Below are 21,709 nucleotides of genomic sequence, written 5' to 3'. Positions count from 1 at the left end.
TTTTCAGCCTCTAGCACGGTAAGAGACAAATGTCTGTTGTGTAAGTTTCCCCAACTCAGTCCCTGCTGGTGTCATCAGTAGGTATAGAAGGCACTTCCCTGAACCACCTGTTGTCACTGGACCAGCTTCTGCAAGGGGATACGAGAGCAGAAGCCACTGGGTGTAGCCCTCCTGCTGCCCTGAGTGGAGGGCAGGGAGATACAGGCTGGGCAGGTGGATTCTTAACCACTGCGCCACCAGGAAAGTCCCTGGAGATCAAATTTTGATCCTGTTATAGTCACTGAACAAAACAGGTGGGGCTGGGGTCCGGGTGGAGCCATCGTGTGTGGATGGAGTGCTGTACCAGGTCACCCCTTGGGAGCCCAGCTCTGCTGTTGCCCCACTGTTTGGCTCTAGGCAAGATCCTCGCATCTCTTGGCCTCAGTTTCCTCATCTGTGGCTCTTTGGCCCTTGGCAGCCCTTATTCTAGAATTTCCCACTTAACTATGCATTTCATGAAGGTTTCATGAGGTTGACAGCTTCCCAACCCCACTGAAAGAGGAGTGTGTCTGGGAGGTTTCCATCAGGGCTGAGCCCCCTGGGGCATGTGACCCCTGCTTCTCTCCGTCACATCTTCTGGCTTCCCTGCAGTCTGCTGTTTGTTCTGCAACCCCTGGACTTTGGGGTTGCCTGATATTGTCCCACCAGTTCTCTCTGGAGGGGGGCTGAGTGTCCCCCTCTACCCTCCTCATCTCACCGCCCACCAATGGTGTCCAGGCCTCTTCCTCCTTGTCCTCACATGGCTGCTTGCTGAGCCTGGGGTTTGGGGAACAAGTCTTCCCCCATCTGTATCTTTTGAGAGTATAGAGATGTCCACATTCTTTCCTCTGGTATTTTGCTAAGCGTTGCATATGTGTTCATCAAATCATTCCTTCTCTCAGCAACTCCGTAGTGTCATCCTCATTTTGCAGACGAGGCACGCTAGGCTCAGAGAGGCAAACAGATTTATCTAGGTTGATACACTAGTTAGTCCCAGAGCTGAGATTCAAACCCAGCCTGATATACCCCACTGCGCCATGTGCTTTGGAATCACTATGTCTACCTGTCCTTCATGAGGAGAAAAGCCTGGTCTTCCTGGAGTGGTATGACTGGTCTGTGGCTTCCCGTGTGGTCTGGGTGGGGGAAGGTGGTCTGTTTATGTGTGGTGGGGGTGCAGGGGGGACCCTAGGGAGTGAACTACGTGTGTGTTTGGAGGGTGGGATCGCAGAAACAGGCACCCCTCCCAGCTGAGCATCCCTGAACCTCTGTCCACATTCGTTTCCAGATGCTGGAAGGGGACCAGGCCATCCTGCAGAGAATAAAGAAGGCCGTGCGGGCAATCCACAGCTCTGGCCTCGGTGAGTGAGCCTGCTCGGTGCCAAACCAGCCAGGCAGCCCCAGCTCCAGCCTGGAGCTGACGCTGCTCCTCCCCACTCCCCAGGCCACGTGGAGAACGAGGAGCAGTACCGAGAGGCCGTGGAGTCCTTGGGCAACAGCCACCTGTCCCAAAACAGTCACGAGCTGTCCACCGGCTTCCTGAACTTGGCCGTGTTCACCCGCGAGGTGGCCGCACTCTTCAAGAACCTGGTGAGGCCCCGCTCCTCTCTCACTCAGCCTCAGCCCAGTCTCAGGGCAAACCTAATCAATGACTTAAAAACCTGACTGGGGAAGGGTTGGTTTCCACCCTTCTTTCAGGTTTCTCTCTAGTCTCCCCGCCTTGACCTCTGACCCATAACCTGAGATCCCTTTCCAGTTCTGATCTCCCACTTGCATTCTTCTTCATCTCTGACTTCTTGTCGGGTCTCCTCTCCCCTCTCTCTCTCCCTCCCTGCCCTCCTCCTTCTCCTCTTGGTGAGCACCCAGGAGCAGAGGGGGTCTCACAGCGGGGAAGAGCCCCACGCGAGGGACGGCTCCCTGGAGGAGGTGTGGGAGAGCAGAGGGCAGGCTCTGATTCCTGCCTTTGCACCACCGTACCTCCTTCGCCCTCTTTGTCCGCTGCTTTCCCAACTGTACCTGCTTTATCCTCAAAGCCGAGAACGTGCCTCGCCGCAGCAAGCCTCTCAGCTCCTGCATGTGACCCAGGGGCCTCAGGTTCCTTCCTGAGATGGCCTCCTCCCCGTCCTCTGAGTCCCTGCCTTGAGGCCACCCCAAAACACGAGCTGTTTCCGGGTGCAGGCACAGTTCTCAGTGCTTCACGTGTATGAACACTTCATCCTGGAGAACAGCTCTGCGGGCTTGGTTTTACTATTGTCCCCACTGTAGAGACTAGGAAACTAGGACACGAGGTTAAGCACCTTGCCCAAGGTCACACAGCTGGATTTAAACCCAGCATCGGAGCACAAGCCTGGCTGTACCACCTCCCAGGAAAGCTTCTCTCTCCCCAGGCTCCCTAGCTTTTGGCCCGCCTTTTGTGGCTCAAGTCCCATCCAGGGCCCTCCCTGGCTGGCAGGGACCACATCATCTCTGTGAGGCAGTTTGCTTAGTAATTAAGCACCCAGACCTCAGGCTTAGATTCAGGCTTTGAATCCCTGCTTTGCTGCTCACTAAGTGTATGACCCTGGGCAAGTCACTCAGTCTGCCCGCACCTCATCTGTAAAATGGGGATAAAGTGGTCCCCACCTCACAGAGTGGTGATGAGGATCTCACAAGTTAAGTACCAGCTCCAAGGTGAGCGCTCAGTAAAAGCTAGCTCATATTGCCAATCTGTCATCCTTTTATCTCTTTGTGTGGCACTGCCTCAAAACCTGTCCTGCATATAAAAGCCTTTAACAGTGTTTGGGTTCAACTGAATCAGTGACCTCCTTTGTCTTTACCTCTCCTCCCCTTGTTTCGGTCAAACTAGTGTTTGCTGAGGGTCTCCTTGGTAGTGGGCGCTGTACCAGGGACGGATGACAAAGGGAAGAGCCAGGCTCTGCCTTGGAGAGCCACAGCCTAGTCAAGGAGACAGGAACTGACATATGAGATGACACCAAGCAAGGCCAGCAGTGTGGCACAAACTCAAGGACCCAGCGGCTTGGATCAAAGGCCTAGTGCTGCCATGGCTCAGAAAAGGGGAGGTCAGCATAGGCCACAGGAAGAAGTAGTCAGGAAGGCTTCCAAGAGGAGGGGAGACCTAAGCTGTACCTTGAAAGGTGGGCTGAACTATTACATAGGCTGTCTTGAGTTGCCAGACGACAGAAATTCAACTCAAGCTAGGTTAATTTTTAAAAAGAGAGTTCACGGGCCCCTGTAATGGGAAGCCCAGATGTGCAGCCGGTTTTATGCTCTTTCTCTTTCCCTTGCAGAGTTTCTCTCTGTCTCTGCTCAGTGGGCAGGATGGCCCTCAGCAGGCCCAGTTTCACACCTTACAGGAGAAAGACAGACTTTCTCCCATGACTTTGGCAGAAAAGTCCCAGAAAGTATCCTGATTGGCTGGCTTGGGTCACGTGCCTGTTTCTGATCCAATCACAGTAGCCAAGGATGGGGCACTCTGGTCGGCTCTGACTCCTGTGTTCCCCCCATGTGACCATAGGGAACGGGTTCCCCACATTATAAAGGGAGTCGAGGAACTAGCCAGACAGGTAGGCACTACAGGTGGACCTCAGAGAGTCAGAGAGGAGAGGTGAGGGTATCCCTCTGGCAGAGGGACAGAGGCAGGCTGATCGGGGATGCCATGGAGTGAGCAGTGAGCTGATGAGGCTGTTTAGTCAGGGGAGGGGAAGAGCTTTCACAGGAGGCCACCCCTGCCACCCCTTGTACTTGTCCACCGTCTTGTCTTTCTCTTCCCTGCCTCCTTTACCCCAGTGCTGTCCTGGGCCTCATGATGCTTCGCTGTACCCTGAGCCCCTTGGGGGCTGGATGGACGGTCACCCAAGGTGGGGTATGGGGGGGGTCTCTGCTTTTCCTAGGTTCAAAACCTGAACAACATTGTCTCTTTCCCCCTGGACAGTCTGTTGAAGGGGCAGCTGAGGGACGGGCGACAGGTGAGTTTCCAAGTGGGGAGCAGGGTGGGGGGGGGCGTGCCCAGAGGTGGTGGGATGGAGTGAGAAAGGGGCGGGCAGGAGACCACAGGGGAGGCAGGGCTGGGCTGAGGATGGAGGCCAAGCGAGGCTGTCACGGTGGCTGTGCTGACGCCATGTTACTGACAGGAGGACCTGGCCCTGGGGGGAGCCTAGGATGGCTGACCGGCCTGGGCCCTTATGTGAAATAATAGCTTGTGTAATCTTACAACAGCCCCATGAGGTGTGTTCTGTAGGGGCTGTCACCCCCACTTTGCAGTTGAGGAAACTGAGGCTCAGGGAGTTTGGTACCTGCTTACAGTTTACACAACTAGTCAGTGGAGGAGCCAGTGTGAGAGTCAGGGCTCCTGACCCTCAGACTTGGCTGCTCTCTGCACCAGCCAGCTCCTGGCTCCAGGCAAAGTAGAGCTCAAAGAACGTGACAGAATGATCTCCCTGGGAAGTGTGCCCCAGAAGGCCCAGGGGAGGTGCTGTTCTCTTCGCAGAAGCTTTCCTCCTTGTCCCGGAAACCACCCAAACCAGACCAGCAGCTTTTTCGCCTGGCGGACTCGGGCACCTTGGAAGTCAGGGCTGTTCTGAAGGGTGTGAGCCGCCTGCTGGATGAGGCCCAGGCAGACTGGGCCAGGGATCAGCCAGGTCTCTCTGGCTTGCTGTGTGGCCTTGGGTAGACTTCTTAGCCTCTCTGTGCATTTGTCCCTCCACCTGTACCTTCCTGTTGAAAGGATAGGCTAGTACCAGGCAGGAGAAAACAGTGGGATAAAGTTAGGGGAGGATTCTGTCCTTTATCCTCCATCCTCTTCCTCATGGTGATCTCCATCTTCTTAGGGGGGTGGGACTCGGGGCCGACTCCCAAAATCTCCCCAGTCCCCTAGGCCTGAGCCTACCAATTCAGACTGACCACTGGCAACTGTGGGAAGAAGTCAGTTGGGAGGAGGGGCTCAGCTCTGAGAGATGGGGTAGGTGGGTCTATTTGGGGGGGTCAGGTTTGCAGGTAGGGCCGTGTGGGCAGGGGCTGGTTGGAGTGTGGCTCCAAGCAGCACAGGGGAGCATGCCAGTGCAGGGTCCCCCTAATGGTAGCAAAGTGTACTGTCGATTCCAGACCCCAAGAGCCCCTTTGGGCAAATTGTTTTTTCTGAACTACAGGATTCCAAAAAGCAGCTGGAGAAGGCATGGAAGGACTATGAAGCCAAAATGTAAGTGGCTGTGGCCGGGGTGGTTTGCCCAGGAGAGCAACGCTTCTGTTGCAGCAGGAGGCTGGATACAGGGAAGAACCTAAGTGCCGCCAGGACATGTCACCCAGAAGCACATGGCACCTCGCTCTCTAGAGATGTTTATGGGGAGTGGCTTATGCCCAGGCCTGATGGGAGTCTGGGGGCTGGACCATGAGATGACCAAAGGGGAGCTATCATGAAGGGACCCCAAGATGCTGCTCTCAGAGACCATCTGCTCAGTGGTGCCAGATGTGGACAGAGAGATGGAAAGGAACGTCCATCTACTGGACACTCCATGTGCCAGATGTCCATCCCCACAGTCACCCAGCCCTGTGAGGGAGATGCTAGTATCCTAGTTATCAGAGGAGGAATTTGAGGTGCAGAGAGGTTAAGTCACTTGCCCAAGGCCATACAGCAAGGCAGAGGCAGAGCTGGGATTCACGTTCGTTGATCCCATTTCTGCAACACCAGGCAGTATCTATAAACATTTAGCTGGACACAGAGGAGGAAAGGCCATGCCCAGCCCTCTTGTGTGCAGCACACAATCCCACAGATTTCTCACTAGCTACTGGGACATTAGGGCGACAGAAGGAGTCCCAGGTGCCCAGTAACCAACTCCCCCTGAGCAGGGACTCCTCGGGCTCTGCCTGCACATCTCTGTCCAGGTCCCAGCCCCAGCTCTCTGCCAGGACCCAGCTGGGCCCAAGGTACCTCAGCGCACTGTTTGCTCTTCTCTGTAAAAGTTTGGTTTCTCTTGCATTTTGCAAAAGCAATATGTGTTCATTATGAATAACTTAGAAAATATGGAGAAGTAGAAGAGGAAAAAATTTTCATTATCCTTAGGAGAAGATTAGGGTCATGTGGGGGAAGATCTAATACCTCTCTATGGTTAGAATTGTTTTTTGCACAGTGTGTGTAGCACTGTAATTTTATCACTTTAAAAAAGCGGAGGGGTGGGGAAGAGTTCCCTGGCAGTCCTGTGGTTAGGATTCAGCGCTTTCGCTGCTGTGACCCAAGTTCAGTCCCTGATTGGGGAACTAAGATCCCACAAGCTGCATGACATGGCAGAAAAAAAAAAGTAGCGGCAGGGCAAACGGGAAACTACCGAAAACCAAGAGGAAGATCCTTTATTTCCAAGCCTAAAGTATCAACATCTTTCTAGTCATTTTTCTATATATGAAGAAATATTTTTACAAAACCGAGATCATCATAATCATACTGGGTTGTTTTGGGGGGGGTTGTTTGTTTTGTTTTGTTTTTCTTAAAAATACATCGTGACCATCCTTCTACATCATTATATATTTTTACACAACGTCACTTGAATGGCTGCACTGCGTGTCAACATATGCACCATCCACGATGTATTTAATCTGCCCCTGTTGTTGGGGAAGCATCCTTGGAACTAAATCCTTGCTCCCACCCATAATTATTTCTGTAGAATCATTCCAAGAAGTAGATCCTGGAGTTTTATTGATCTTCAAGCTCCCAGCACCATGGGGACCTCTCCGAGTCTGAAGGAGACTCAAACTCCTTCCCCCACGAGGATCTCCGTCTACACTGCTGCTGTGGGTGTAGATCTTGTGGTGAAGGGTGTGGGAGCTATGATGGGGGTGACCATCTCTTCTCGTCAGAGGCCCAGGGAGGGGTGTGGACCCGCAGGCAGGCGATCTTTCTCTTTATGATCTGATGTGTGATCACATGGCCTTCATCTTCCTGAGTTACCTCGACTAAGCCCTTAGCCTTTTAGGGCATCATCTACTAAATAGAAGGGATAAGCCCTACCTTGCTGACCTTCCCCAAGCAGCTCTGCTTTTACCAGATTGATATATTGATTTTGCCTGTGAGGTTTCGTTTAAAGAAAAGACTCTGTGTAATGATGGGAAAAGGGGCTTGGCTGAGGTTATGCAATGGGTTATTGACAGGGCCTGGGCTAGAACCCAGGACTTCTGAGTCTGGCCTTCTTCCTGCTACACCACGTGCTCTCCTGGCTCCTGCTCATATTACATAGGTCGAGCTACATGTCCTGGCACAGGTGTTTGTGTACATTCCTTTGATGAGGGCTCCAGGTACAGCTAGATATTAGCGAGCCGTGAATTGCTGTGAAATTCCACCTCATTCTTACCAAAACAGTTTGGGCAGCAGTTGCAAGGGCCCAGGGCCCTGATAGCGTCTTTTGAATACCACCAGGATTCTCACTGCCTGGTTGTTCCTATAGGAGGTTCCCCTCTCCACCTGGGGCTGCTAAGAAAGGCATCCCAGGCCCTGTGCAGGGTACACGGTTATCTAGGCTGTTCCATTTTCAGGGCTGTTTCCTCATCTGAAAAATGGGGCCGACAAAGGGTTGATGTGGAGATGAAATCAGTGCAGTGCATATACAGCACCTGGCACTGCAGTTCCACACGTACTTATTGGCCATCTTTCTGAGCCAGAGCTGGGACCAGAATAACACAGCAGCAAGGGGTTGAGAGGCAGAAGCCCAGACCTCTCCTCCTAACATTTCCCTGACCATCCTGGGATCTTGAGCAATGACCTCGCTTCTCTGGATCTCAGCTTCCTCTTCTGGAAAATAGTCCCTGACCGTGATCTATCGGAAAGGACACTGTGACTGTCAGCAGCTGGGGGAATCAGGCCGCGAAGGAGAGATGGAACGAATCTCAGCAGTGTTGGTTACCAGTGCCATCCCTAAGGCTCTAGCATCAGGCAGACTTGGGTTCAGATCCTGGCTCTAGAGCTTAGCAGCTGTGTGGCTTTTAGCCTCAGGCTCCTCGTCCGTAAAATGGAGTAACAATTCCTGCCTCACAGGGTTCTTGCTTTAGTGTGTGAAGGGTCCAGCAGAGCATTCAGCACGTAATTAGCACTTAAAGATGATTATTAATAATAGCAGCTAATACGTATACTTACTTAAGAGCTTCCTTTGTACCAGCTGCTCTGATAAGCTCTTTACCTCTGTCATCAGTTATTCTTGGAAGGGAAAGGTGCTATAATCCCCAATTTCTAGGTAAGTAGTGAGGGAAAAAATATCACCACAATCCCTGCCTTAGTGCATCCCACTGGTTTGTAAGCAAGAAGAGAGATGGGTCTCAAAATAATGAAAATACAAAGTGACAGTGCTGTGACGATGGCATCGGCATGGAGGTGGCAGAACAGGCAGGCAGCTGGGGTGGAGGGAAGGGTCGTTGGAAAAGGCATCACAGGAGAGGTGGTTCAAGGTGTCAGGTTGGCAGATGCATGATTCGTTTTGATTTCTTTCCTCTCCCATGTCCCTCCCCGCCACCCTCCTCACTCCACTGGTACCTGTTCCTCATCCCCTGAATAATGTTAGACTGTGGCTGTGGTCGCCTTCTCCAGTTCAGCACTTTTCACTCCAGCTGTAGCTCCATTCAAAGGAAATAAAAATATTCCTAACATTTGAAATGTTTATGAAACATTGGTGGTCCTTTGAAGACAGGGAGGGAATGGGATTTGCAGTTTTCTGGGTGGGGATGTGTGCAGTGGAATAAAAACACTCCCAGCTGTTAGTTTGAGATGTATCAGGTCATCTCAGGTGACTATTTCAGACTCTGTAGGGAAATCCCTATAAATTACCAAAGCTGAGGCTGAGGGACAGAGCTATGGTAATTCACAAAGTCGTGTATCGTACTTCGCAGCTTATCTTCATCCTGAGCTAAGTAGTTTCTGTCCTTTAGTCTCCACTGGACCTTGCATAAAAAATATTAAATAAATAGGAAGTACCCTATACTAAAAAATTAGGAAATTCCCTGGCGGTCCAGTGGTTAGGACTTGGTGCTTTCACTGCCGGGGGCCCAGCTTTGATCCCTGGTTGGGGAACTAGGATCCCACAGCCATGAGGCTCAGCCATAAATAAGTAAGTAAGTAAATAAATAAATAAATATTATCTAAAGGGATCAAGTTATTACTATAATAATCAGTATCGTTAGTATCATCATAATCCTGTCATTTATTGAGGGCTTACCATACACCAGGGACTGTACTAAATGTTTCCAATGCACTAGATCGTCTGAGAACTAGGCAGCATTAGGCTCATTTTTGAAATGGGGAAACTGAAGCTTACAATGATTTATAAAGGTGAAGTAAGCGAGGGAGCTGCCATTCAAACCCAGAATCCACATTTCTAGCCACTGTACTCTACTGTGGCTCCCTTTTTGTCCATTTACTCTGGAGCAGACTTCTTTCCATATCAGTATATATAGATTTTCCCCATCCTTTTTAACAGCTGCATAGTATTCCTATATGTGGACATAGCATAATTTATTTAACCACTTCCTGTTGATAAATATTTAGCTTATTTTTCACTTCTCCCTATTTATTTGTTTACTTACTTATTTTTTATTTGGGGGGGGCCAGGCCACACAACATGCAGAATCTTAGTTCCCCCACCAGGGATCGAACCCATCCTCCCTGCGTTGGAAGCACAGTCTGTTAAGCCTGGAGCACCAGGGAAGTCCCTCTCACTATTTACAGATACGGTAGCAATGTAGATGGGAGCTCTCCTTGCCCTCTCACAGTTGCTCTGCCCCCTCAGTCTCCCCCCCGCCTTAGCGAGCTGCCAGGCTCATTGTTGCTCAGGCCCGGACATCACTTCTCTCTCTGCTGCGCATCTTCAGAGCCCAAAAAAGCATCTGCCCTGACCCGCAGGCCTGTTCACAGGGTCAGTCCTCACCCACCTCTACTCCCCTGCTACAGACTCCCTCTTGCGGTATCATAAACCTTTAGGGAAATGAAGAGTAACCACTTCTAAGAAAATTAAAAACAAAACCACAGGAAAAAAAAAAAAAAAGCAGCGGTTTTCACCCGGGGTGATTTTGCACTCCCACCCTTATCCCCAGGAGACATTTCTAGTCGTCACAGCAGGGGAGACGCTACTGGCATCTAGTGGGTAGAGGTCAGGGATGCTGCTAAACAGCCTATATTCACAGAACAGCCCCCACGTCAAAGAATTATCTAGTCAAAATGTCTGTAGTTCCAAGGTTGAGAAACTGCTCTCCAGGTCTCCAGGGACAGATTCTGCAAATAAACACCATTCCAGAGGTCTGACGTCAGTAAGACTTAGAACTTTAGAGCCAGAAGGAGCCTGAGAACTCAGTCTAGGCCATTGCTTCCTCAATTTACAGTGGGAAAACTGAAGCCTAAAGGGGCCTATAGTATTATAGCTGTAGTGTCTTCTGTGTGCTAAGTCTTTCGCGTACTTTGTCTCATCTGGGTACAGATAAAGATTCCCATTTTCCAGATGAGGAGACTGAGGCTCAGAGCAGGGAAGTAGTACAGATATAAGGTTATCCTACATCTGTTTTCTTTGCTCAGGGCTGGCACCCAGTTGGGAGCAAAACTGTTACGCAAGCTGTCTCCTTTACATGAGATTCATGGTCTCATGCACCCAGCCCCAGATGTAGGAATACTCTCCTGGCTGGGAGTGGGTGGTCTGATGGGTGTGGAATTTCCAGGAAACCATTTGCACAGGGGAAACCACCAACCCTGAGATCAGCAGGGGAAGGCCCAGGTTATTGTTAGCTACAGAGTAGGAAGTGCTTTCTGTTTTCAACTTTTCTGCTTTTTTCTTTTCACGAAGAAAAGAATCAAGGTTTTCTAAGCTTTCAATGGGAAGCTCCATGACTGAGAAGAATGAAGTCACCTTGTGGTCTTCTAACCCACATGGTCCTAAATCCCTTCCAGCAAAATCAGAACTGATCACCCCAAATCCCACCTGGGCCTATCGGAGCCCATCCCCTCCCTGCATAGAAATCTTCAACTCCTTCTCATTGCTCTTGGGATAACGACCAAGAACCTGAACATGATCTGAATTAGGCCCTGCATGGTCTGGCCGCTCTTTACCTCACCTAGAACCACCTCCCTCTCCATCCCTGCTGTGAGCACTGACCTCTCCTGCTTCCAGGCTGTCACGTGGTCTGATCCTCCCACCCAGCCCTAGCTTCCTCAGACTTCAGATCTCAGCTCCAGCATCACTTCCTGAGCAGCAGGCCGAGGTCGAGGTCGGATCCCCCATTTTACTTTCCCATCTCTCTCTTCGTGGCTGTGATTTGATTCATGTCTTTCTCCCCCACAGCCTGTGGATTCTCTGAATCCGCCTTGTTCACCGTTGTTCCCCAGCCCTACCATACGGCTGGCATAGAGGAGGGTCCCCTCACTCTCTTGTGCCTATACAGAGAGAAGCATGTAGGGATGGTGGGACATACAAGGGGCTAGGGAGAGTTGTTCAGGCCTCTCTTTCCTTGGGACCTAGGGCCAGGCTGGAGAAGGAGAGGGACCGGGCCAGGGTGACAGGAGGGAGTGCTGGGGAGGTGGCCCAGGACACGCAGAGAGAGCGACGCGTCTTCCAGCTGCACATGTGTGAGGTAAGGGGTGCCCCAGGGTGAGGGTGGGGTGGGATGTGTCTTCCCCTCTGCATCCCTGAACCTCCAGAGGCCTAGTCACAGTCTCAGCCAAGGTCCTTGCCAGATGGCCCTTGAGATGTCACCAAGGTTCACTCATGGCCAAAAGGATTAGCCTGGGATGGGGACAGCAGCCCCTGGTCCCCAGGATTCAGCTTTGCTCATGTCACACACCTTTCCCTGCCCTCTCGCCAGTACCTGCTCAAAGCCGGGGAGAGCCAGATGAAGCAAGGTCCTGATTTCCTGCAGAGCCTCATCAAGTTCTTCCACGCCCAGCACAAGTAGGTTTCTCCCCAGTCCCATCCCTCCCCCCACGGTCCCTTGCCCCGGAACCCTTCCGGCAACCCAGCACGAGGCCATCCGTAGGGTCTGGCAGAGCCTTGAGGCTTGTGTGTGTGTCTGTACCTCGTTGCAGCTGCTCTTTACTGAATGTTCACCATGTATCAGGCACTAAGTCCTTTACACACACCCCTGTGAGCAGCTACTGATATCCCCATTTTATAGATGAGAAAACAGAGGCTCAGATTTACTAAGATCACACAGTTAAGTGGGATCTAGACCCAGACACTCTGACTCCAGAGTGCCTGCTGGTGGCTGTCTCACTCTACTGCCCCCAGGTGCCCTGTGATCTTTAGAGCACCTTCTCCCACCTTCACCTCTCATTTTCATCTCTCTCTCTCTGGTCCCGTTTGGCCTCACACCCTTAGCTTTTTCCAAGATGGCTGGAAGGCTGCTCAGAGCCTGTCCCCCTTCATTGAGAAGCTGGCGGCCTCAGTACACACAGTAAGTCAGGCCTCGCCCTTGAGCATGTGGTCAAGTCCCCTGTCCTTCCAGGAGAGTCTGTGGCTGTGGAATTGCTGGCTCCAGTCCTGAGAGCAAGGCTGCTGCCCTGCTGCTCTGGTCTGGGCTCTGTACCTGGCACATCCACTGGCCGATGACAGGGTCCTGCCCTTTGTCCCATAGCTGCGTCAAGCCCAGGAGGAGGAGCTACAGAAGCTGACCCAGCTCCGGGACTCCCTCCGAGGGACCCTGCAGCTTGAGAGCAGGGAGGTCAGCCCCTGAATCATCCCCAAACGAGTGCCCACCCCCAAGGCCCACCCTGGAGGGAGGGGGAGAAGAAAGGCCTCACAGGGTCCCCTTGAGAAGTCTCCCTGAATGAGAGCTCTGCAGAACGGGGCTCTTCCCACCCACATGCCCTGAGGTCTCCTTTGCATGTCTGAGGAACAGGAGACTCTGAGCCGGAAGAACTCAGGAGGTGGTTACAGCATCCACCAGCACCAAGGCAACAAGCAGTTTGGGACAGAGAAGGTGGGATTTCTGTACAAGAAAAGTGATGGGTAAGTGACTCAGAGAGCTCAAGTAACTTGCCCAAAGCCACACAGCCAGTAAATGATAGGGTGGTAGGAGCTGCCTGAAGGGACTGTTCCTATCATTTGTGTAGACCCTGAGGGTTCCAGGACCCTCTACTCCGGCAGTGCGAAAGCATCTGAATCCTATGCTCTTGAACTTCTGCTAAAAGTTGCTGTGTTTGTTTGTTTGTTTTTTAATTTTTTTTTTACTGGAGTATAGTTGCTTTACACCATTGTGTTAGCTTCTGCTGTACAGCAAAGTGAATCAGTTATATGTATACATATATCCCGTCTTTTTTAGATTTCCTTCCCATTTAGCTCCTTACAGGGCACTGAGTAGAGTTCCCCTGAGCTACAGGGTAGGTTTTCATTAGTTATCTATTTTATACATAGTACTGTATACATGTCAATCCCCATCTCCCAGTTCATCCCACCCCCCACCTTGGTATCCATAAGTTTGTTCTCTACTTATGTGTCTCGATGTTTGCTTTGTGAATAAGTTCATCTATACCATTTTTCTAGATTCCACATATAAGCAATATTATATGATATTTGTTTCTCTTTCTGACTCACTTCACTCTGTATGATGGTCTCTAGGTCCATCCATGTCTCTGTGAACAGCACTGTGTCATTCCATTCTATTCATTTTACAGCTGAGTAATAGTCCATTGTATGCATGCACCACATCTTCTTTATCCATTCCTCTGCTGACAGACATTTAGGTTGCTTCCACTGGTTGTTCTTAATGTAAAGAAGAATAGCAGCAACAAACACTTTTTGAGCCCTTATTATGCCCTAGACAGTCTCCATGGCCTCACTCTTTTTTTTTTTTTAATTTGTTAATTTTTAAAATTTGGGATGCATTGGGTCTTCATTGCTACACACAGGCTTTCTCTAGTTGTGGCGAGCAGGGGCTACTCTTTGTTGCGGTGCACGGATTTCTCATTGTGGTGGCTTCCCTTAATGTGGAGCACGGGCTCTAGGCACTCAGGCTTCAGTAGTTGCAGCGTGTGGGCTCAGCAGTTGTGGCTCGTGGGCTCTAGAGCACAGGCTCAGTAGTTGTGGTGCATGGGCTTAGCTGCTCTGCGGCATATGGGCTCTTCCCAGCCCAGGAATCGAACCTGTGTCCCCTGCATTGGCAGGCGGATTCTTAACCACTTCACCACCAGGGAAGCCCCTCCATGGCCTCACTCTTAACCTCTACAATATACTGAATATGCCTGGAAATGAAAGTGTTGACTGTGCCTTGCTGCCAGGTGTATAAAAAATCAGTCTGTGAAATTCAAAGATCTTTATGGGATCTTTTAATTTTTTTTACTTACTAATCACTGTTTATCAAAAAAGAATAAATTTGTTAAACCAATATTTACCTCTTGCAGGAAAAGTGTTACATAACTTTGACCATGGATTTGCTAATTTTATTTTGGGGTCTCAATATTTATCTTGCTTTGTCTTTAACCGTAGTTCATCTCTTGCAATCAAGAGCTGCTCCTTCTCTGAGACTAGGAAGTCCCTAAGGTTGGGAGCTGTCTCCTCCATCAGCCTGGAAGCTCTCAGAGGGCCAAGGTCACGTGGTCCCCTTTAGACTAAAGATTCCCAGAGAGGGCCTGACTGGGAGCTTCCTAAGTGCAGGGCTGTGTCTCCTCCATAAGAAGGGAACCCAAGGAGTGAGGGGTATAGGGTCAGGGGACGGAAGAGGTGAAGAAGAGGGGCTGGAGGTCATACAGGTGGAGCCAGAGACCTGGTCCAGGACTCTGTTCACTGAAACAGGGGAATTAGGTATAAGCCTTCTATCTCTCTGGGCCCTAGAATTCGAAGAGTCTGGCAGAAAAGGAAGTGTGGAGTCAAGTATGGCTGCCTGACCATTTCACACAGCACGGTGAGGCTGGGAGGGGTGGGGAGGGTCTGAGGGCATGATGGGTCCTCTCCTCCTGGTGTTCAGAGCAGACAGATGTCAAACTCTCCCTCTAAGACCAGCTGCAAACCTGGATTCAGGGAGCTGGAGACCCCCTGTGGGAGGAAGGGTAGGACCCAAAGCCCCCAAGTTGGTCTCAGTCCACACTCCAGATCCCTGAAGTTCTGGGAGAGGGGAGACATAAACTGGAACACGATTATGCCCATTTCACAGATCAGGAAACAGAGGCCTACAGGTTTGGGAGGCCCAGAGGGTAACATGTACATCCTGCATCCCCAACTTTCCGCAGATAAACCGGCCCCCAGTGAAGCTGACCTTGCTGACATGCCAAGTGAGGCCAAATCCCGAGGAGAAAAAGTGCTTCGACCTGGTGACCCGTGAGTAGTCCCTGCCCCCTACCCCACAACTGCCCAGGGCTTCTGTAAGAGACCTGTCAACTCCTGGGAGGTTCCAGTTAGGGGCCTGTGTCCAATTCCACATGTATTTATCAAATAGTTGCTAGTGCAGGCATAAGATTCCTTAAGCCCTGGACACTCTTTTTGGAGGCTTTACCTCATATCACATTAAACATTAAAATGTACCCACTCCCCACATTAAATATGATTACTTCTGTAAAGCATATTTAAATGGAATTGGGTAATTTGGCTTTCAAAATTATTATCACTTTAAAAATGTTCAGTTTTTGTCTTTTGGAGCCTTTGGCGACAGGCTTTACATGGGGACCAGCACAGGCTGAGAAAGACCTAGTCCTGGTCCTCAGGGAGCTCTGTCTGGCAGGGGTGTGAGGTGGGGACCCGGGACTGCAAGATGATGGGGAGTGTCCAGAAGAGAGGTGCAGATATAGCATCATCAGAGATTAGAGCGAGGGGGGAATTCCCTGGCGGTCCAGTGGGTAGGACTCAGTTCTCTCACTGCTAAGGGCCTGGGTTCAGTCCTGCTCAGGGAATTAAGATCCCACAAACTGTGCGGCACAGCCAAAAATAAATAAATAAATGAAATTTTAAAAAATATATTAGAGTGAGGGAAGGCCTACCCTGCTGTGGGGAATCAGGAAAGGCTGCTTGGAGAAGAGAGCATTGGAGTTTAGCCTTGAAGGACACAGAACATAGAGTCTGGGGGAAGACGTTTCAGGAGATGAAAGGCATGGAGGCAGGAGTGGGTCCACCAGGTTAGCCAGGGTGCGGGGTTCACATAGGAGTAGTGGGAGATGAGGCCTGGGAATACCTCTTAAAGTTTTGGACCTTATTTCCTGGCAGTAAGGAGCCATGGGAGGTCTTGGATCAGGGAAGTGGCGTGACTAGAGCAGAACCTCTGGCAGCTGGTGAAGGCTGGGGAAGAGGGGGAGAGATGGGGAGCAGGAAGCCCGGAAGGGCGGCTGTGGGGTTGAGTAGGTGGTGGCCGTAGGTTCAGGTGGTACTCCGCTTGTGAACTGAGTGGGGTCCTGTGCCCTGGGAGGCCTTGCCTGACCCTGGGACCTGGGCTTCACACGGAGCCTTCTAGGGATCTTACTTTGGAGGTGACTTCTGAGAAACTGCCCCCTCTGCTGGCCACTGTCATCACCCTCCCTCCCGCAGCTTCGCACAGCCTGGCCCCACGGGGACAAAAGCTCCGTCTGGACCCAGAGGTTGGGGTGCGGGAAGGAAGGCGAAGCAGGATTTCTGCGGGCCAGACAACCCCCTCTTCTCCCCACAGACAATAGGACATACCACTTCCAGGCTGAGGACGAACATGAGTGTGAGGCGTGAGTGCCCCCCACGGCCAGCCTGGGGGTGGGGGCAGGGGAGCAGCCTCTGGACCTGAACCAGGACCCCACCACCGCGGGTGTCATCCCCACGCCACCCCGCGCAATCCGCAGGTGGGTGTCAGTGCTGCAGAACAGCAAGGACGAGGCCTTGAGCAGTGCCTTTCTGGGGGAGCCCAGCGGTGGCCCAGGGCCCTGGCGTGGCGCCGGGCTGGACGGGGAGCCCCAGGACCTCACCAAGCTGCTCATCGCCGAGGTCAAGAGCAGGCCCGGGAACGGCCAATGCTGCGACTGCGGGGCTGCAGGTGCGGCGGGGCGAGGAAGGGTGGTGGAGCGGAGGGGAGGGGCCCGGGCCTCCAGGCACGAACTGCCCTACTTTGCAGACCCCACTTGGCTCAGCACCAACCTGGGCGTGCTCACCTGCATCCAGTGCTCCGGCGTCCACCGCGAGCTGGGCGTGCGCTTCTCACGCATGCAGTCCCTCACCTTGGACCTGCTGGGCCCCTCCGAGCTGTTGGTATGGGCGGGGCGGGGCCAGAGGGGGATTCGGGGCGTGGTCTGATGAGGGAGCGGGGCGTGCCGACTGGCTCAGCGGGAGCTTGTGGTGTCGGGTGGGGCTGGGCCAGGGTGGGGCCGGGCCAAGATGAGGCAGGGCCAAGCTGGGGCAGGCCCCAGACGAGCCAGAAAGAGGATGGTTAGGGGCGGGGCCTGGACCCGGAGGGAGGCTGAAGGGCGGGACCTCTGGAAGCTTAGTGCTCCAGGGGGCGCCGTCCTAACCACCGGGTCTCACCCCCACCACTTTCTCGCGAACCCAGCTGGCCTTGAACATCGGAAACACGCGCTTCAATGAGGTCATGGAAGCCCAGCTGCCCTCTCACGGCGGCCCTAAACCCTCAGCTGAGAGCGACATGTAAGGAGAGTCTCAGCTGGCGGGGGGGATTCTGGCCGGGGGATTCTGCTTCTCCGGCTCCCAGGAAGACGTCTGGGGAGAGGGAGCCTCAGACCTGAAAGAGTCCAGGCCACGTGGGATGGTTTCAACGGTGGTCCTTGCGCTGACATCCCGCTGTCATTTTTGGCAGGAGCACCCGCAGGGACTATATCGTGGCCAAGTATGTGAAACACAGGTTTGCCCGACGGTCCACACCCGAGCCTCAGAGACTCTGGACTGCCATTTGTAACCGGGACCTCCTGTCTGTACTGGAGGCCTTCGCTAATGGGCAGGACTTTGGACAGCCACTGCCTGGGCCTGAGGGACAGGTGAGAACCCTCTCCAAGGGCCACTTATAACCCAGACAAACTTAGCACACCCCAGTCCTCCTCCAGGACTGGCTGTTCCTGCCCCCTGCCTCACCTCTGACATCTGCTCAAACCCCACCCATCAGAGCGGTAAATGGGAGAGAGCACAACTTCAGTCAGGCAGTCCTGAGCCAAAATCCTGGCTCTGTCTTTTCCTAGCTGTGTGATCCTGAGCAGGTTACTTAACTTCTCTGAGTCTCATTTTCTCATCTGTAAAACGAGTTAATGATAGCACCCACAGGGTCGAAGTGAGAATTAAGTCATGTATGAAAGGGCCTGGTGTGTAATATATGCATGATAAATGTTAGAATCTTTTTTTTCCTTGAATAACCACAGAAATGGGTAGGGGTGGGTCAGATCAGAGCAGGAAAGGCCACTGCATTGGTGATTCCATAACAAACATTACGTGAGCCCAGGGGGCAAGGATATCAGAGACATTTGAAAGATTAAGTTGACACTGATTGGACATCAAAGATTGGATGCCACTGTCTTTGAGCTGTCTGCCTGATATCTTTGTGGGGCTGTCTGGTGGGCAGGGTGGGTGCAGCACTTAGACGGAACAGCTTACACAAGAGTGATAACTGAAAGCTTGAGGTTATTTGAGGTCTCAGAGAGAGGAGCAGAGAGAAGAGCCCAAGGCCAGGAACCAAGTTTGGGAAATACCTTCTACCCGGGAGGAGGAGGCAGAACCACTGAAGGAAGCAGTGGAGGAGTGGTCTTTCACCCTTCTCCCAAACATGAGGTTTCCCCATTCAGTCTCCTCTCTCAGGGGTTCTGGCAGCTTTATATCTGGAGGTGTTAGGGGGCAGTGAGTGTTCAAGAGGGTAATATTGGGGGCAAGCGAACTGGGGGAAACTCAGAGGTGTGGATGTGTGTTCAGGCACCTGGAGAGCTCGCCCTGCACCTGGCTGTCAGAGTCGCCAACCAGGCCTCCCTGCCCCTGGTGGATTTCATCATCCAAAATGGGTGAGAACCTCCCTGCCCGCCTGCCCACCTCCTCATGCTTCGCTTTCCTTCCTCTTCTCCCCCTCTCCTTCCTCCTTTCCTTTGCGTCGTCTGCCCCAGACTTTGACCCCCTCACCTGTCTGTTCCCTTCCTTCCACCTGACCCGTTCCCCCCACCACAGTGGTCACCTGGATGCCAAGGCTGCTGACGGGAACAGCGCCCTGCACTGCGCTGCTCTCTACAATCAACCCGACTGCCTCAAGCTGCTGCTGAAAGGGAGAGCCTTGGTTGGCACAGGTGGGGCCCCGACACCTCCTCCATCAGACTCCCATTCCTGATACCCCTCGTGGGGAACTTCCTGCCTTCTTGCCAGACAGAGAGCATGGACTTTGCAGACAGACTTGGGTTCTCATCCTGGCTTGCTTCTGACCACCTTTGTGACTTTGGGGTTTGTCTCCTCATCTCTTGAACCTCAGCTTCTTCATCTGTAAAATGGGAATAATACCACTGATCTAGCAGACCTGCTAAAAGGATAAAATAAGATAATGTTTCTTAAAGTATCTAGTCAAATAAACATTAACTGAATCTGAATAATGGTGCTTGTAATAGCTACGATTTGCTCTTTAACATGTACCTGGTAATGTGCCAAATGCTCTACTATGTGTATTAACTCATTTAATCCTCATAAGAACCTCATCAGTAGTTACAAGTATCATACTCATTTTATAGATGAGAAAATTAAGGCCCAGAGAGGTTAAGTCACTTGTTCAAGGTCACACAGCCAGGAAGTAGCAGAGCCAGGATTCAAACCCAGACAATCTTGATTCTGAAGGCTCTTAACCTCTAAGCTATAAAGCTTCTTTGACCCAGACCATGACCCCTGACTTTATCCCTCACAGTGAACGAGGCAGGAGAGACAGCTCTGGACATAGCCAGGAAGAAGCAGCACAAGGAGTGTGAGGACCTGGTGAGGTCTAGGGAAGGAGAGGGAGCCCTTGACCGTTTCTCTCCGCTGAACCCCTGACCCTCTGAACCTCCAAGGCTTTGTTTCTGGCAGCTGGAGCAGGCCCAGGCTGGGACCCTTGCCTTCCCCCTGCACGTGGACTACCCCTGGGGGATTTCCACAGAACCTGGCTCTGACAGTGAGGAGGACGAGGAAGAGAAGGTGCGTCCCAGCCCTCATCTCTCGGGCCTCCAGACAGCCGAAGGGAAGACCCAGATGGGCATGATACGGGGAGGGGCGGGCCTGAGCTGGAGAACCAAGGCCATCCTCCTTCCCACACTTTTGCCCCAGCAGCGCTGCCCACCGAAGCCCCCAGCCCAGGTCCGCTGGACCAGTGGGAGGCTGGGCATCAGCAACAAGACCTACGAGACCATCACCAGCCTGGGACCAGCTGCCTCTCAGAGCCAGAGTGAGGACTGCCCCCCGCCTTTGCCGATCAAAAACCCTTCTCGGACCATGGCCCAAGGGCGTGCGGGACATGCCAGTGGAGGTATGTTTGGCTGCCCAGAAAAATGCTCTCATGCCATTCATTGAGGGCCTGCTGTGTGCTGGAGTGCTGAGCTCAGAGTGCTGTGTTAGTCCATATCATCCTCACCGTCACCTGTCAGGTAGGGGTTATCATCTCCCCCTTACAGGTAAAGGAAGAGAGGTGTTAAATAAGATGCCTAAGATCCCACAGCTAAGACCCTGATGTGGGCTTCAAACCCAGGTCTGTCTTATTCCAAATTCCTAAAGGCTTCACTGAAATAAAAAGAGAGAGAAGCATTTTTTGAGAATCCATTGTGTCTCGTATCCCTTGGGGGCCACTGAGACACAGTCTAGTGGGAGAGGTAAAAACTGGAACGTAATTCATTATAACATAAGGCACAGCGTGACATAGAATATAAATCCCAAAAGGGCAGAAGCAAGTTTTGTTGACTGTTTCTCCAGCACCTAGCACAGTGCTTGGCTGTGGTCAAGAACTGTTTGTTGAATGAATGAACAGCCTTGTTCTGGGAACTCAGGAGAGGGAGGGAGCATTTTGTGTCGGGATTGGTGCGTGGGTTAGGCAGGCTTCCTGGGAGGGGCAGCATCAGAGCTGAGCCTGAGGGATGAGCAGGAGAGTCCAGATTGAGGTGAGGCTGTGAGCAGAAGTGAAACGTGACTCACTGTGACCCTGGCCATCAGGAGTGAACATCATGCATCGTGAGACCAAAGTGTGATGCGGGAGACTTGAAGGAGAGTGCTGGAGAGGTAGATGAGAGGTGGGGAATTGGGAGAGAACCAGGATAGATCCCAGAGCCCAAAAGCTGCTTTGAAATTGAGCACGGAGTAAGTGATACAGACAGGCTTTGTCACTTCTGATTTCAGATCGTTCCGAAGTTCCCAGCCTGAGCTCGGAGTCCCCTGGGGCCCCTGAGAACCTGAGCGGTCCAGCCTCCTCCTCCTCCTCCAGCCTCACAAGCCCTGTGGAACCTGGGGCTCCCAACCAAATCCTACCTAGCTCTGAAGAGGGCCTCTGGGAGCCTCCTGGCCCCTCTGGACCCAGCCTGACATCTGGAACCACCCCTTCAGAGATGTGTGCCCCTGTCAGGTTCAGGTTGGTGAGAGCCCACCTGTGCAATCTGGTCAAGTCTCCTGGCCTCGCTGAGCATCCACGTACCTGCCCGCCTCTAAGCAGTGCCCCGCCGGGAGCCGGGAGCACCTGCCCGCTCTGAGGCCCATGACTGATGCAGAAATGCTAGACCTTAAGTGGAGGGTGAGGGGACCCCTTCCCCCTTCACACGCATGCTCCAGTCTGGCCTGGAGAGCTGGGGAGGAGTCTGGGGCTCAGGCTGCTGAAGCTG

The 21,709-nt window shown here is 52.3% G+C and overlaps 1 protein-coding gene across 6 annotated transcripts in view; it reads left to right on the top strand.

Moving 5' to 3' along the window:
• The window catches only part of ASAP3 (ArfGAP with SH3 domain, ankyrin repeat and PH domain 3), a 47,209-nt gene that overhangs the window by 22,776 nt on the left and 2,724 nt on the right, over positions 1 to 21,709 (top strand). For 3 of the 6 annotated variants that reach the window (XM_057699633.1, XM_057699637.1, XM_057699652.1), the window contains exons 3-23: positions 1,304 to 1,376; positions 1,460 to 1,605; positions 3,906 to 3,980; positions 5,160 to 5,209; positions 11,487 to 11,598; positions 11,830 to 11,915; positions 12,342 to 12,417; positions 12,598 to 12,684; positions 12,862 to 12,971; positions 14,793 to 14,862; positions 15,188 to 15,275; positions 16,591 to 16,639; positions 16,754 to 16,944; positions 17,023 to 17,156; positions 17,455 to 17,549; positions 17,719 to 17,896; positions 18,816 to 18,901; positions 19,062 to 19,177; positions 19,780 to 19,847; positions 19,938 to 20,373; positions 21,234 to 21,462. In XM_057699633.1, coding sequence (XP_057555616.1) covers positions 1,304 to 1,376; positions 1,460 to 1,605; positions 3,906 to 3,980; positions 5,160 to 5,209; positions 11,487 to 11,598; positions 11,830 to 11,915; positions 12,342 to 12,417; positions 12,598 to 12,684; positions 12,862 to 12,971; positions 14,793 to 14,862; positions 15,188 to 15,275; positions 16,591 to 16,639; positions 16,754 to 16,944; positions 17,023 to 17,156; positions 17,455 to 17,549; positions 17,719 to 17,896; positions 18,816 to 18,901; positions 19,062 to 19,177; positions 19,780 to 19,847; positions 19,938 to 20,373; positions 21,234 to 21,462 — 2,555 coding nt within the window. Of the gene's footprint in view, positions 1 to 1,303; positions 1,377 to 1,459; positions 1,606 to 3,905; positions 3,981 to 5,159; positions 5,210 to 11,486; positions 11,599 to 11,829; positions 11,916 to 12,341; positions 12,418 to 12,597; positions 12,685 to 12,861; positions 12,972 to 14,792; positions 14,863 to 15,187; positions 15,276 to 16,590; positions 16,640 to 16,753; positions 17,157 to 17,454; positions 17,550 to 17,718; positions 17,897 to 18,815; positions 18,902 to 19,061; positions 19,178 to 19,779; positions 19,848 to 19,937; positions 20,374 to 21,233; positions 21,463 to 21,709 lie in introns of those variants that run through there. The other 3 variants (XM_057699662.1, XM_057699644.1, XM_057699672.1) reach the window with 3 other exon arrangements.

The sequence above is a fragment of the Hippopotamus amphibius genome, chromosome 1, assembly GCF_030028045.1.
Source record: "Hippopotamus amphibius kiboko isolate mHipAmp2 chromosome 1, mHipAmp2.hap2, whole genome shotgun sequence".
NCBI lineage: Eukaryota > Metazoa > Chordata > Mammalia > Artiodactyla > Hippopotamidae > Hippopotamus > Hippopotamus amphibius.
Note: the sequence above shows the minus strand (reverse complement) of the source record. Positions and strands in the feature narration are given on the sequence as shown.